Here is a 15,444-nt window from a genome sequence, read left to right as displayed (position 1 = left end):
AATAGTAGCCCCTGCCCAGAGCAACTAGAGAAAGCCCGCGCACAGCAACGAAGACCCAACACAGCCAAAAATAAAAACAAATGAATAAATTTATTTTAAAAATGTCCAGGGACTTCCCTGGTGGCCCAGGGGTTAAGAATCCACCTGCCTATGCAGGGGACACGGGTTCGAGCCCTAGTCCAGTAAGATCCCACATGCCGTGGAGCAACTAAGCCTGTGTGCCACAACTACTGAGCTTGCGCACCACAACTACCGAAGCCCACATGCCTAGAGCCCGTGCTCCACAGCAAGAGAAGCCACTGCAATGAGAAGCCCGTGCACCACAACGAAGACCCAACACAGCCAAAAATCAATAAATAAATTAAATAATTTTTTCAAATGTCCAATGATAGATGAATAGATAAAGAAGATGTGGTATGTATATACAATGGAATATTACTCAGCCATAAAAAGGAACGAAATTGGGTCATTTGTAGAGATGTGGATGGACTTAGAATCTGTCATACTGAGTGAAGTAAGCCAGAAAGAGAAAAATATCGTATTTTAACGCATATATGTGGCATCTAGAAAAAATGGTACAGATGAACCTATTTGTAGGGCAGGAATAGTGACGTAGACATAGAGAACTGACATGTGGACACATTGGGGGAAGGGAAGGGTGGGACGAATTGGGAGATTAGGTTTGACATCAATACACTACCAGGAGTAAAATAGCTAGTAGGAACCTGCTGTATAGCACAGGGAGCTCAGCTTAGTGCTCTGTGATGACCTAGATGGATGGGATGGGGGTGGGGGGGGGGAGGGAGGTCCAAGAGGGAGGGGATATAGATATATATATACAGCTGATTCGCTTCATTGTACAGCAGAAACTAACACAACATTGTAAAGCAATTTTACTCCAATAAAAAAGTTTGAAAAAAAAGAACCAGTTGGCTGAAAACCTAAAGTTGCAGGTACCAAATGCCCATTCTAGTACTGGTCAGAATAGTGAAGAATTGTGAAGAACCCAGATGTCCAACACTAGGTAGTCATGAAATTATGCTTCCTGTATGGTGGAGTAATATGCACTTATTAAAAACAATGAGGTGGGACTTCCCTGGTGGCGCAGTGGTTAAGAATCTTCCTACCAATGCAGGGGACACAGGTTCGATCCCTGGCCTGGGAAGATCCCACATGCCGCAGAGCAACTAAGCCCATGCGCCACAACTACTGAGCCTGCGCTCTAGAGCCCGTGAGTCACAACTACTGAGCCCTTGTGCCACAACTACTGAAGCCTGCACGCCTAGAGCCCATGCTCCACAAGAAGAGAAGCCACCGCAATGAGAAGCCTGCGCACCGCAACAAAGAGTAGCCCCCACTCGCTGCAACTAGAGAAGGCCCGTGTGCAGCAACAAAGACCCAACACAGCCCAAAATAAATAGATAAATAAGAATTTTAAAAAATAAAATATAATAAATATAAATAAATAAAAATAAAAACAATGAGGTGGGTCTGTATTTATTGAAATGACAAGATGTTCACGATGAGAAGAGCGGGCTTCAAAACGTTCTGCATGGGCTTCCCTGGTGGCGCAGTGGTTAAGAATCCATCTGCCAATGCAAGGGACACGGGCTCAAGCCCTGGTCGGGGAAGATCCCACATGCCGCAGAGCAACTAAGTCTGTGTGCCACAAATACTGAGCCTGCGCTCTAGAGCCCACGAGCCACAACTACTGAAGCCCACGCGCCTAGAGCCCATGCTTCGCAACAAGCCCCTGCTCACAGCAACTAGAGAAAGCCCCTGCGCAGCAATGAAGACCCAAATGCAGCCAAAAATAAATAAATAAAAATAAAATTTTTTAAAATGTTCTGCTTTATACCATCCTACATATCTGCATAGAAAAAGCAGCTTGTTCATCAAAATATTTACAGTCTCCAGTGAATGGATTAAAAGACACTGGTGTTTTCTGTTCTGTAGTCTTGGATGTTTTCTGAATTTTTGCAATGAACATGTATTACTTTCATAATCAAGGGGAAGTTGTTTCGTAATCAGAGGAAAGACACAGCCAGTATTTGTTATCTGGGAGCCACAGAAGCATAGCAGATAAGCACACAGACTCTGGATTCTGGTCGCGACTCTGCCAGTTAATGACTGAGTTAGTTTGAGCAGATTACTTACTCATGCTGTGCTTCAGTTTCCCTCGCTGTAAAATGCAAATAATAACAGCTCAGGTTTGCCAGGCGATTACCATGTGACAGGCACAGTTTTACATAAATTATTGCACTTAGCTCTCGTAACAGCCCTGCTAAGTAGGTACTGTTCTATAAAATGGGTCACAGGCGAGGAAGGAGGTAGGACTAGGCGTTCGAACCCCGTGCGCCCCCTAGAGTGGATCTGAGGAACTACAGCAGGCAGGAAGGTGCGCGGCGCGTAGACTGGGAAGAAGGCGTGCCAAAGTCGCGCGGGAGATTTTCTTCCCCGAGCTACGATTGGCTGTCGTAGCTGTCATTAGCCAATAAAGCAGCCAATGAGAGGCGCGGCCGCTTCGCTTTTCGAACTAGATGACCGAGGGAGCCGAGGAGCTTGGACCGAGGCGGGTGCGACGAACCCTGAGGCGGGTGAGGGGACCTGGCGTCACTCCCTTCCTGAGAGAGACCCCAGCGCCGTTCCCATTTCCTTAGGGAGACCCTGGCGTCATCCCCCTTTCCTGAGAGTACCCTAGCGTCATTCCTGCCGTACTGAGGGGGACTCCAGCATCCTCTCGCCCTCCTGAAGTGAACCCTAGTAGCGTCTCTTCTTCCTGAGAGCGACGCCAGAGTCGTCCCCACTTCTTTAGGGAACGCTGGTGTCAGGCCCCTTGCTGATGGGGCCCCAGCATTATCCTTCCTGAGGGAGACCGACCTTGGCGTCACCCCCTCTTCTTGAGGAGTCCCCTCCTATGTCATCCTTTCCGAAGGGGACCCCCAGGGTCATACTCCCCCCCTTCCTCAAGGGTCCCCGTATTGCTCCTCCTTCCTGAGAAGGGGTCTGGCATTGTCCCCTCCCTTCCTGAGGGTTTGTCGTCATTGCCATCCCCACACCCTGAAAGGACCCATCTCTTCATCTCTTCACTTGGTGAATCCTCAGAGGAACTGGGAGATGGTCAGAGACGGTGATATATGATCAGTAAGGGAAAGACATGGGCTAGAAACGAAAGAGAATCCACCTGCGATAGCTGAGACTTAAGAAAGAAACACCAACTCCTTGGCCAATGCTATTAATCTTTCCTGTGAGGGCAGGGGAAGGCAAAGAGGTAGCTGACGTCAGCATCGGGCTGCAGTTTCGAATTTCCCACAAATGTTGTCTAAATCAACTGAATAAATCCCAGGGGACCCTGGGATGTGTAGTCTGAAAAGTGTTCCTGGGTGTCCGGCTTACAATTGGGTGTAATAAAATCAAAGTTACAACCCTGAGGTGTGGATTTGGTGCTGGCGCTCACAGGAGGGAGAGTCCTTGTTTATTTATAAAAATATAATTTTCCCAGAAGTTTTGAAGAATGCTGATTTTTTTAAAAAATAGGAACTGGGCTTCCCTGGTGGCGCAGTGGTTGAGAGGCCGCCTGCCGATGCAGGGGACACGGGTTCGTGCCCCGGTCCGGGAAGATCCCACATGCCGCGGAGCGGCTGGGCCCGTGAGCCATGGCCGCTGAGTCTGCGCGTCCGGAGTCTGTGTTCCGCAACGGAGAGGCCACAGCAGTGAGAGGCCCGCGTACTGCAAAAAAAAAAAAAAAAAAAAAAAAAGGAACAAGCCAAAATCAGGGCATTCTACACTCTGGGGCTTCTCCAATCTTGCTCCTTTTCTTCCCTGGAAATAGTTCCGTTTTTTACCCAAAGGCCCACAAGAGGGTGCTGCACTCCTTTTAGGCCACACTTCCTGTATCAACCCTGAGGTCTTGGGGAGCTACAAAACCATCATAAAATGAGACAGGTGGGTTGGTGGAAGCACTGATTTTTCACAGGTAATGAGAGCCAGTGAGGAATTTTAAGTAATGCAGGTATAGTGCTCTGAGGTAATAAAATGTTATTATCATTCTGACTTTGAAAACCTTAATAATTCAGATTAATGTTAGCATTTCAGGTTTCTAGTACTTATCTCGTTCCTAGTCAATAATAACTACATTTATTGCATTCTTACTGTGTGCCAGGTGCTAGATACTGTTACTATTCCCCACTTTACAGAGGAGGAAAATGAGGCCCAGAGAGGATTTGAACCTAGTAAGTGACAGATACGGGTCTCAAACCTACTCTGTTTTCTCTCCTTTTAAATTTAATTTTCTTAAATTCTATCTTCTGCAATACTGTATATTCCCACTAACATTTATATTTTAAAACCAGGGTCCCTAGTGTTCTCCTTACTTGTTGCAAGTAATAAATACTTCCTTCGCCCAATTAAAAAACAAACAAACGCACCAGAATACACTCCCAAGGGAGAAGATAGTCCTTGAATTGAAGGTATGTTGTATTGCACAAAGCAAGATACTCTAGCACCCAGAACTACAGTGGCCTTCACAGAGCTGAAAGTTATCTTAGACATTGTCCAGTTGATTAAGAGTGGGAAGTTACTTGCTCATCATCACTATAAGTTCATCCTTTCGCCTTCATCTTTGTTTTCTCTTTCTATACTGGAACTTCCCCTTAGCTTATAAACACGCTCTGTCTTCTGAATCTTAAAAGCAAAACCCCAAACCCTCCCTGAACCCTTCGTTCCTCTCTAGCTGTCATGCGTACTTTGCCTCTTCTCACCCAAATGTCTCAAAAGAGATATTCCTTCTTTCAGCATCCTTCAGTGTTATCTCCTCGGCAACAGTGCCTGTTCTAAGGAGGCATTCGATAAACACCTGCAGAATCTATTGCTTTACCCTCACAATTCTACCAAAATGGTTCTTAGTAAGCTTACCTTCCAATCGCCAAATCCAGTGAGCATTTGAAGGTCTCCTTCTGAACTGCTTTGTATTTAATAGTGTGATTCTTTTAAACTTTTTGTGCTCAAATTTTTCACCACTTGGCTTCTGTGACACTGTACATTTCTTAGTTTTTCTCGTAATTTTCTGCTGCTGTTGTGCTCCTATCGGGCCTTCTCTTACATCCCTCTACTCCTTAAATGTTGTTTCTCAGAATTTGCCTTTAACCCGTTATTCTTGTTCTACGCCAATGTCTCAAAATGTGGTCCCTGGACGAGCAGCTTCAGCATCGACTGGGAACTTGTTAGAAATGCAGTTTCTTGGCACCCACCTCGTGAATGAGAGACATCTAGAAAATTCAACATCCATTTATGATTTTTAAAAAGATGTAGCAAACTAGGTATAGGAGGGAGCTTCCTGAACTTGATAAAGTTTCCAGCAAAACTTAAGGCACAGATTACAGAAAATGTTTTGGCAAAAGTATCAGAATTAATGGTGGAACATGAGAAGCAGTCACCTTATAGTTAGAAGTAAGACAACGATGCCCACTATTACCATTACTAATCAAAATTGTATAGGATGTCTTAGCTAATGCTGTAAGACAAGGAAAGGAAATGACTTGTAGAACTATTGGGAAGATGACATTACACTATCATTATTTGTAGATGGCTATCTGCTAAAAAAAAAAAGGTACTAGAAAGAAGCTGGCAGAAGACCAATACATCTATATCAACAACTTCCCCATAACAGAAATATCAATTTAAAAGGATCAGTGAGTAAAGATCTCATTGACAAGAGCAAGGCCTATAAAACTCCCATAAAACCTACTGCAAGCCCTTTGTGGAGAAATTACAAAGCTTTCCTGAAGGACAGCAAAGTCTTCACTAAATAGACGGATATACCAAGTTCATGAACAGAGAGACCTAATATAAAAATTGTTTTCTCCCCAACTGGATACTTTTTTTAATATATTATTATTTTTATTGATATTAGTATTTTTTAATAAATTTATTTATTTTTTCTGGCTGTGTTAGGTCTTCATTGCTGCGTGCGGGCTCTCTCTAGCTGCCACGAGCGGGGGCTACTCTTCATTGCGGTGCGCGGGCTTCTCATTGTGGTGGCTTCTCTTGTTGCTCCTGGCAGGGAAGGAATCAAATGTTTCCTCTAAGCTGTTTGGAAGAACCTGTGAAATCCCCAATAGTTGAGACCGTACTTCATTCTTCTTTTCTCCACTCCCCCAGCACGAACAGAGCTGACTCGCAGAAAAGATCCAGGCCACGTACTCCGTTCACACATATAGTTCAGAAGGAACCAGGCTGCTGAACCCTTTGCCTGAAGAAAATTCTCAAGAACCCCTTTGTCCCAGACACCTAAATAAAATAAAAGGCTCGGTCTACATTATTGAAGTGTATAAAGATGACGGATGGACTTTCACGGAATTTGGAAGGCGTGCTGGGGATAGTCCTCCTTAAAATACAAACTGTTCGCGTGTGCAATTAACCTCAGGGAGCCCTAGGAGATGAGTCAAGGAGTTGGGTCACTGTCTGCAAAGCAGCTAAAAGTGACAGACAAAGTGAGCCCTGTGTGGTTTGCCCATGGGGAGAAAGATAACCTAGGTATCAAAATTCAATGGGCCGAGATAACAAACTGGTTTCAAATCCAAGCCCTAAATCGAAGACTTGAGTGCATTTCAGGAGAAGAGTCCTTTCCGTCCCACTGGCTCAAGACCTCCAGCTGGGAGCCCGGGTGGAAGACACTAGTTAGTTTGTTCTTTATTTTCAATGGAAAGTTACAGGGTTACTTATCAACAAAATGACTGTCCAGGGCAGTGATACCCAATGGTTTCTATGTACAGGCCCATCCTCGGGCTCCACACCTCTGGAGGGGCCTCAGCCCCTGAGGCCTCAGTTGGCTCGTTCCCAGGCCTCCAAGAACCAATCACGAAGATGCAGGGAACAAAAACCAGCCTGTCCTCGGCACCTGCTTTCATCCCAAGGGGAGGTGGTGGCTGCTGGTGTGGGACCCAGGCCTGGTCTCGGGGTAGCAGGTGTAGGGGCCTCTCCCCGATGGGCCTGCCCTTCCCGCACCCACCTCCCGGGCAGGCTCTCTCGGACATTCCTGGGACTACTCTGATGGGCTCACGGGTTCCCATTCTGGCCTTTTCTTTCGAGTTGTCATTTTAACACTGAGGCATCCCAGCCTCCCATCCTGCAGGACAAGCATTTGCTCTGTAGCCTTTTCTTTTGTCCCTGTTTTTGTACAAAGACGACAGTACTCTGGATTGGAACTTTTTTTTGCCCAAGAAACAAAAGTGGCTCAACAGGTACAGTTCTGCTGGTCAATCTGCTTCCGGCAGGGTTCCATGGTGACAGCGACGCCAACTCCACTCCGGCCAGATGTCATGCAGGTCACCTCGCTCCAGGTGTCCGTGTCTGGGTCGTAACACTCCACGCTGTCCAAGAACGTGTGACCGTCGTAGCCTCCTGCAGGGAGAGCAGAAGGGATGGTTGCTCCCTCCGAGGGCGGGGGAAAAAGAGGAGAAGAAACCACAAGATGCCTTCCTGCCAGGACTGGAGCCTGCCCCTAAAAGATGGGGTTAGGTAGGCTTCTCCACCCAGGCCCCCACCCCCAGGGCCTCACCGAGAACATAGATTCTTCCCTGGTGCACAGTAATTCCCAGAGCGCTTCGCCGATGCTTCATGGGGGCTACGAAAGTCCACGTTTCTGTCTCCACGTCGTAGCGTTCCACGCTGTTCAGCTGGTCCTGACCATCGTAGCCCCCCGCAGCATAGATGCAGTTGTGCAGGACGCAGACTCCTAAGTGGTACCACACAGAGAGGGTGACTCCGGGGCCTGGCCTTGCAGGCCTCAGCCACCACCTTCTTGGGCGGGGGGACCCTCCCCTCCCCCTTCTCCCCTCTCCCGAGTGACCCTTTAGAAACAAAGCCGGGAGAGAAGAGCATGGACTCTATCAGAATCTAGCTCTCCTGTGTGTGCCACGGGGTTTAAGGCTGAAACAGGAGGCCTGGCTGAGTTTCACGCCCAGGGGTGGGAAGGTGTTCCTCTTCTCTCCCCTCCCTGCAGCCCCTGCGCACCTGCCCCACTTCGGATGGTGTTCATGGGTGTGATCATTCGCCACTCGTTTCTCTCTGGGTAGTAACACTCGGCTGAGTTAAGGCGGTTCGTCCCGTCAAAGCCCCCGACCGCGTAGAGTAGACGGTTGAGGACAGCCACTCCCACCCCGATCCTTCGTGTCAGCATTGGGGCCACCAAGTGCCACTCATCCCGCTCTGGCTCATACCTGCAACGACATAATAACAATGACAGCAGCAACCACAGCTGACCTGGAACACTAACCCCCACTGATGTTCTGCTATGTCTTTAGGCACTTGAACTCTTTAATTCTCACAAGGATTCCCCAAAACACAAGTTATCAGTAGATCCATTTTCCAGATGAGGAAACTGAGGTTCACAGCCACCATCTGCTCAAGGTCACATGCACATCTGTTGGACCCCAATGGCTCCATCATACCACTGCCTGTGTTGAGTGTTATGTGTATTATCTCACCAAAGCCCCACACAGCCTAGTGGGGAAAGGAGTCCTCGCTATTGTCCCCCACCTCACAGATGACAAGACAGAGGCACAGAGAGGTGAGATGGCATACTCAGGGTCACCCAGGAAGTGGCAGACCTGGGGTTTGATCCAGCTCTCTTGGACACCAGAACCCCAGTCCGAACAACTAGGCTACCCCCTGGCATGGTTCTTCTCAAAGTATGATGCTCAACGACGGAGTAACCATATGTCCCAGTTGGCCCAGGCACTTCCAGTTCAGGCCTGTGCTCCTGGAATAATTCATAGGGCCCCTTTTCTTCTCGAAAGTGGCCTGTTGAGGGCGATGCATCATCTCATCATCCTATTCACAGACCGTGTACATTAGAAGCCTCTGGGGTGTTTGTTTAAAATTCCTACTCCCCAGCCTCACTCCAAACCCACCAATGCCAGATCTCCAGCATCCCCTGTCGTGGGCCGGGGAGTTTGTTTTAACAAGTTCCAGGTGAGAACTGTATTCTGGCTCACACCTCTGGAAAACAAGAAGGCAGAGGACAAGGCTATAGGAGAGTCAAAAGCCCAAAATACTTGGCCTCTAAACACAGGGTCACCATGCACAGTTGTGCAGACTGTGTACTGCACAAGGGCACCACATCTGAGGGGGGACCTACCACGTAGCAGGCCTCATACATATGTTTATTACAACAATTTGTGGACAGATGGCAGTGAGGTGTCACGTTTTAACAAAATTAGCATATTACAACAATTTCAAACTGATGGAACTTTTTCCAAAGCTGCATAAAGTTGCTGTGTGCATTTGTGGTGGCCCTGTAAACAGTTGCCAGGCCCAGACCCAGCATCCAAGGTCACGACCATAAATCTCCCAGGAGTTTAGCTTCACCTTGAGGCTTCCACTCCCTGAAGGCAAGGCACAGAGAAAAGCACTCAACAACAGGGGGAACCCCCAGATCCCAATGGCTTGGGACCCGTCAGCAGTGGAACCCTTGGAGCCCACCCCTCCAGACGCCGCCACTCACCTCTCCACACTGTTGTGGTGGATACAGCCATGGGAGCCGCCGACAGCATAGATGTGCCCATCGATGACCCCAACCCCGATTCGGTTTCGAGGTACGCTCATGGAGGCGCAGGGCGACCACTGGTTGGTCATGGGGTTGTAGCAGTCCAGGGCGCTGGAGTCGGTGTTGCCATCGGGGGAGTTGTTCCGACCACCCACGGCATACAGCAGCCCACCTACCACACAGCCCGCCAGCCCGCTCCTTGGCACCTGCAGGTCCGCCAACCGGAGCCAGGTGCCATCGCTGGGGTTGTAGGCCTCCAAGTAGCTGAGTGACTGGCGGAAGTAACCGCCGGCCGTGTAGATGAGCCGGCCCACCTTGGGCGCCCGGCAGGGCATCACCTGTGTGGGCTTGTGCAGGGTGAGCTCCTGGAAGATCTTCACCAGGTAGTCCTTGCAGCGGGAGTCCGACTGCAGGATCTCACACTTCTGCAGCTGCATCTGCAGGAAGTGGGGGGTGAGCGAGTGGCAGCGCACAGCCCGCAGCAGCGCCTGCACGTAGAAGCGCCGCTGCTCGCAGTCGTACTTGACCCAGTTGATACAGGCGTGGAAGACCTCAGACTCGCAGCGCACGTTCAGATCGTCCCGGCTGATGAGGGTCACCAGCTGGCAGTGGGACAGGTTGAAGAACTCCTCTTGCTTGGCCACCTGCAGAGGGCATTTGTGTGACGGGCTGACTTCCATGTCTCTCTCCACCTCCCCACCCCCCCAGCCCGCCCTTCAACAGTGCTATGACCTTGGACAAGTCACTCAACCTGCCTCTGACGACCTCAGCTTCCTCAGGTGTGAAATGGGGATGTGAATAGTATGAACCTCACAGTGTGTGAGGATCAAATGAGTTACATTACGTGAGCCAAGCGTGTAGTACACAAGTACTCAGGTAAATGGGCAAGGACACGATGTACCGTGTACGTTTTTGTATGATTTTGTATTTGAACGTTACCCTTTTCTTTTAAGGAAATTACTTTTCAAAATAGCAGACAGACTACAAAGGCAATAGCAATAGAATATTCTAGAAAGAAAAAAAGTTCAGGCTCGAAGAAAACAGCCTGAGTTGCAATTTCGGCCTACTACTTTCTGTGTGACTTTGGGCAAAGATCTGAAACATTCCAGGTCTTGGTTTTCTTCCTCTATAAAAAGGGGATTAAATTAGTAGCTATCTCATAGCAGGGCTACTCCTGGGGTAAATATTTCTTGCCAGGCACTGGTCTATATAAATAATTTCAGTCACCCCACATAAGCGGGTTCCCAATTTTCTGGTACTCCCAAGCCCATGCAATCCCTTGAAACCAATGCTGTGCAGGTCAGTGGGAGAGCCTTGCGCTTGGACCACCTTCCTGGAAGCCACAGGCCTTAGGACTAATGCCAGAGCTTCTTGGAGCATCTGGACAACCCCCAAGGTGGTAGAGAAGAAGAGGAGTGGGGATCAGGGTAGTGTCCACCGCAGCTGGTCCCAGCCACTGGAGGATGACTTTGAAAACTTCCAAGAAGGCACTCCAAAGCATACCTCCTCTCAGGAGAGCTGGGAAGATTCAGTGACTTAAAGGATGAAAATCACTTAGAACAGGGGCTGGCCCACAGCAAGTGCTAAACAAGCACTTATTTTCTCTATTCACAACTTCCTCCACTTAAAAACGAAAACGAAACAAAGAATAGTGCAAGGACAACACTCCGTGGACCAAAGAAAACATGTGTAAGGGTCATACTTGCAGTCAACAGCACGCCATGGGTGTTCAATAAATAATGGCGGACTGACTGAAAGGTCAGGCCCTGCTCAGCACACCAGGATGGAACTGCCAACATATTCACTGCACCCTATCCCCACCTTTGACTCCAGAGAGACCAGGGGGCCCAGAAACCCGTGAAGGCCTCACTTTCCTCGCTGTTTCCCAGAGTTGCCCCAGATATGTAGACTAGGAAACCAGAACCCCATGTTTCTCCAGCTCCTTGCCTTGACCCTTCACATCTTAAGGGGAGACAGTGATGACCACCTGTCTGTTCCCTGGTCCTTCTGATGCTGCTCCCAAGCCCTGGCTCCACGTCCCCTCCCCTTGCTCACCTCCCCAAAGTGCATGTAGATGTACTCTCGGGCACGCTGGTGCAGCTCAGTACAGCCGATCTGCTCGGCGAAGTTGGCGATGCCAATGGCGTTGCTGGGATCCAGCTGCTGCACCAGGAAGTCGCTGCAGGCGCGGACCACGCTGTCAATCTGGTACATGACGGCACCGTTCATGACGTGGAGCACACACTTCTCACCCATGGAGATGGAGGCCGTGTAGGCGAACTCAATGAGGCGCTCCATGACCTTGGGGTGGATGCCCTCAATGGACACCACCTCCATGCCCTGCTCCCGCAGCCCATTGGTGAACATGGCCTTGAAGACGGGGCTGGATGAGGCCAGCACCACCTTGTGGGCCATGAACTGGGCGGCTGGTGCGTCCTGGTACTTGACCTGCAGTGTGACATCACACAGCTGCTGGCTGAGCCGCAGTTCGTTCATGATGCCGAAGGCCTGCTTGGTGTGATCCTCCAGGGTGTAGCTAAAGGTGCGGTTGCCGTGCTGGGAGGGCGTCACCTCGGCCTTGCACTCGGTGGAGGCGTACATCACCGTGTCCCCTGCCCCCTCAGGGCGCTGTGACCTCAGGGGTAGGAATTGGGTGTGGGCCCCAGCCCCACTAGGCCCGGGTTCCAGCTGCATGGGGTTCCAGGTGACAAGGGACAACACCACCACTGGCACTCAGGGGCCTGGAGGAGGGAGAGCACAGGGCTGGGGGGAGGGCCTGGGGCCAGGCCTTCTTTTCTAAGATAAAGTAACTCCTAGCCCAGTTTTCCTTCCTAAGCACAGGTGAAGCAGTGTGCATTTGCACTCCCTAACTGCCCCATGGCCTCACCAGCCCGAGGGTCCAGCCTAAATCATAGGTCAGATGGTGTCCCTCCCCTGCTCAGAATCCCCCTACAACTCCCTGTGGCATGAAGAATAAAACCAAATTCTTCAATGGCTTGCAAAGCTCTTCACAGTCAGCTCCTGTCCACCTCTTCCCTTTGCTCATTCTGTTCCAGCTCTCTGGTGGCCCCTCCCTTCCTAGGACATGTCCAACTCATTCCTTCATTCACCTCACCAACATTTATTGAGCACCTACTGTATGCCAGGCACTGTTCTAGGCACCGGGGACACAGCAGTGACCAAGACAGAAATGCACTGTGCCCCGCTGGTGCTGACACTGGGGAGGGAAGGGCCATAAGTAAAATAAGCAAGACTGGAGCAGAAACTGGGGTTATAAAGAAAATGACAACAGCATTGGGACAGTGTCATATGAGGGCATTTTTTTTTAAATCAGGTAGTCCAGGCCTCTGTTGGAGCTGAGACCAGAAGGGTGAACGTATGAAGAAGCTGGGGGTGGGAGTTAGTTTTCCAGGCAGAGGGAACAGCAAGTGCAAAGGCTCAGAGGCAGAATGATGAGAGACAATCTAGAGAATCAGGGAGGAGTGTAATGAGAGAGACTGACTAATGAAGGGAGGCTTTCGGTGAACCCTGTGGAGTCTGGAGGGCCAGGGCATGAGTTATGTTTTGAAAAGTCCTGTGGGGAGTGGCGTGGGGGGGGGGGTCTGCAAGAGGCTCCCTGGGTTCTTCATCTTATCTTTCTCTGGGCTCGACTCAGAGTCACCTCCTCCGTGTTTTATTTCCATCACAGCACTTGTCAAGAATGGAAAGGAGCTCCTTTGCTTGCTTGTTGAAGGATGGCCTGTTCCTCTGGCCCTGAGCCCCAGGCTTCAGAGAGCAGGTAGACCTGTGTAGGTCAGGGTTATGCCCACCCTCTCATGTGCCTCCCCTGCATCCTGCCTGGGGCCTGGCACCCCGCAGAGGTCAGTAAGCTGTGGCTGGCTGACTGCCCATTCCACTGTCCCTGCCAGAGCACCCTCCTCCACCGGGCCCTGGATGCCGCTTGGCCGCCTCTCCCCAGCCGAGACCCAGGCCTGCCTCTCGGTCTTTGGCCAATAGATCAACGGTGCCCCCTGGGCACCGGGCACTTCCCCCCAAGAAGCGGTAAGTGGGGGACTGCGCATGTCCCGCCTGAGCCGCCAAGGCCTGGAGAAGGGGGGAAGTGACCCCGCCGCGGCCTGTCCACTGCCATCCCCAGGGCGCAAACCAAGCCCCCCAACGCCCCGGGGTCCCCGGGCCTCCGTCCGAGCGGCGCTCCCTGGGCCTCTCGCTCGGCTTGCGTCGCTCCCGGGCCACCCCGCGAGTCGCGCCGTCCAACAAAAGGATAGGACTCGAGCCGCGCCCTCCTGGCCCTCCGCGGAGCCGCGGGAACCCCGAGACCGGTCCCGCATCTCCCGGTTCTCTGGCCCCCGGGCACGGCCGCAGGGCGCTCACGGCCCGTGGCGCCCTCAGCCCGGGCGCTGGCCGCCCCACTCACCCCGCCATGGCCGCGCTCGGGCTCCGCCTCCGTCGCCCAGGCCCGGACGCCTCCATCGCAGTGCGCAGGGGGGAGGCGCAGAACGCGCGCAGGTCACCATGACTAAGCAGAGCCGGGCGCCGGCCGTGTCAGAATAAAAGTCCCCGCGGCCTCAGGCCTCCCGCGGCTGGGCCGCTCCCCTCACCCGCCCACGCTAGCTGTCGCCCTGTTGCGCAGCCCCAGCGCGGCGACCACAGCGCCGGTCATTGCGGCGGGGCCAAGGACCGCAGCGCACCCAGCCGCGTGGTCGGAGCCGCGGAGAATGAGCCCCAGGTTCGAGGCCCAGCGCTTCCCCGCACCAGGGATCAGTGGACACCCCACCCCGCCGCTGCCGCCGCCGGCGCGCTCACCTGCGTCTCTGCGTAGCCTCCGCTGCTCTCGAGGAGGGGTGGGGATGCCAGGGGCGCGGCGGCGGCTCCGGGTACGGTGGTGCCACCCGCGCACCGAGCTTCCGGGAAGCCCGAGGGGCCGTGGCCCGGTCGGGCGAGACTCCAGCCTAACCTTCACTGTCAGGGTCCCGCGGGAGCTTCCGCCGTCTGGGGGGCCTCGGCTTTGGGGCGGCGGGGCCTGCGGGATTGCGGCCGTCGAATGGGGGCAGCCTCGGGACGCCCAGGAAGGAGGCAGGGAGAGGGCGCAGCGGGGAAGGAGTCGCGATTCCCCGCCCTTCCCGCAGGTGCCCAGCGCCCATGAGCGAGGAATGGGGCGTCGGGCGAGGGCGCATGGCCAAGCCCACCCGGCCCGTCCCTCCTTCGCAGCCCCTTCCATCCGCCGGGTTTCGTCGTGTCAGCGCAGGCCTGCTCTCCACGACCTGTTCTCCCTTTAACTCCACACAGTGCAGGCCTCACATTAAGGCGGCCGCAGGATCCAGCCAGAATTGTCTACCTACTTGGATTTGCATTGTCTTTATTTTTTATCTCCAGTCTGGAGGCGCGTGGAGCTCGCGGGCGGGCATTCGAACAACTGCTTTGCCACTCTCTAGCTCTGTGCTGGTGGGCCCATAATTTAACCTCTCCATGCTTCAGTTTCCTCCCTGTAAAATGTTAATACCTGCTAGGTTATCGGGAGAACTAAAGGAGAACGCTAGGGCCCAATAAACATGGATTGTTATTTTTCATGGCAAGTGATACTGATTTGCCATTTATGCTGTTTGTGATATAAAGTTAGTTTTTAAGTAAATGTATTTAAGTTTTTTTAAAAAGAGTCCATCTATATGAAACACTAGGCTGAACAGATGTTGGTCTAAGAAAGGATTCCACCCGCTTCCGGGGTGAACCTGGAAGATTCAGCCTCCCTGCTCAGGGTCTGGGATTAATCCGGTGTCCGAGGCTGGAGTGGGGTTCCTCCCTGCTCCTCCCATTCCAGTTGCGTGAAGCTGCAGTTCTGGGTAGCTCCAGAGGGGGCGCAATAGCATAGCCGGCAAATACTGTACAGGGAGTGACTGAGA

The 15,444-nt window shown here is 51.8% G+C and overlaps 1 protein-coding gene and 1 long non-coding RNA gene across 3 annotated transcripts; one reads left to right on the top strand and one right to left on the bottom strand.

Moving 5' to 3' along the window:
• The first annotated feature begins 2,551 nt into the window (after positions 1 to 2,551).
• Positions 2,552 to 5,938, top strand: LOC117311753 (uncharacterized). The gene is made up of 2 exons (XR_004526046.2): positions 2,552 to 3,945; positions 4,163 to 5,938. It is a non-coding gene; the product is annotated as an uncharacterized lncRNA (long non-coding RNA).
• A 727-nt stretch (positions 5,939 to 6,665) lies between these two features.
• KEAP1 (kelch like ECH associated protein 1) lies at positions 6,666 to 15,106 on the bottom strand. 2 transcript variants are annotated; one of them, XM_019933070.3, is made up of 6 exons: positions 14,351 to 15,106; positions 11,603 to 12,288; positions 9,506 to 10,191; positions 8,014 to 8,219; positions 7,559 to 7,735; positions 6,666 to 7,401 (listed from the first exon to the last, which is right to left on the bottom strand). In XM_019933070.3, the coding sequence occupies exons 2-6, from the start codon at positions 12,239 to 12,241 to the stop codon at positions 7,235 to 7,237; spliced, it is 1,875 nt and encodes a 624-aa protein (XP_019788629.1). In that variant the 5' UTR covers positions 12,242 to 12,288; positions 14,351 to 15,106; the 3' UTR covers positions 6,666 to 7,234. The 2 variants fall into 2 exon arrangements, with proteins under 2 accessions (XP_019788629.1, XP_019788628.1); XM_019933069.3 differs by lacking the exon at positions 14,351 to 15,106 and adding an exon at positions 13,962 to 14,323.
• Positions 15,107 to 15,444: the final 338 nt, after the last annotated feature.

Source organism: Tursiops truncatus, chromosome 3 (assembly GCF_011762595.2).
Source record: "Tursiops truncatus isolate mTurTru1 chromosome 3, mTurTru1.mat.Y, whole genome shotgun sequence".
Taxonomy (NCBI): domain Eukaryota; kingdom Metazoa; phylum Chordata; class Mammalia; order Artiodactyla; family Delphinidae; genus Tursiops; species Tursiops truncatus.
This window is presented reverse-complemented; position numbering and strand designations above follow the sequence as displayed.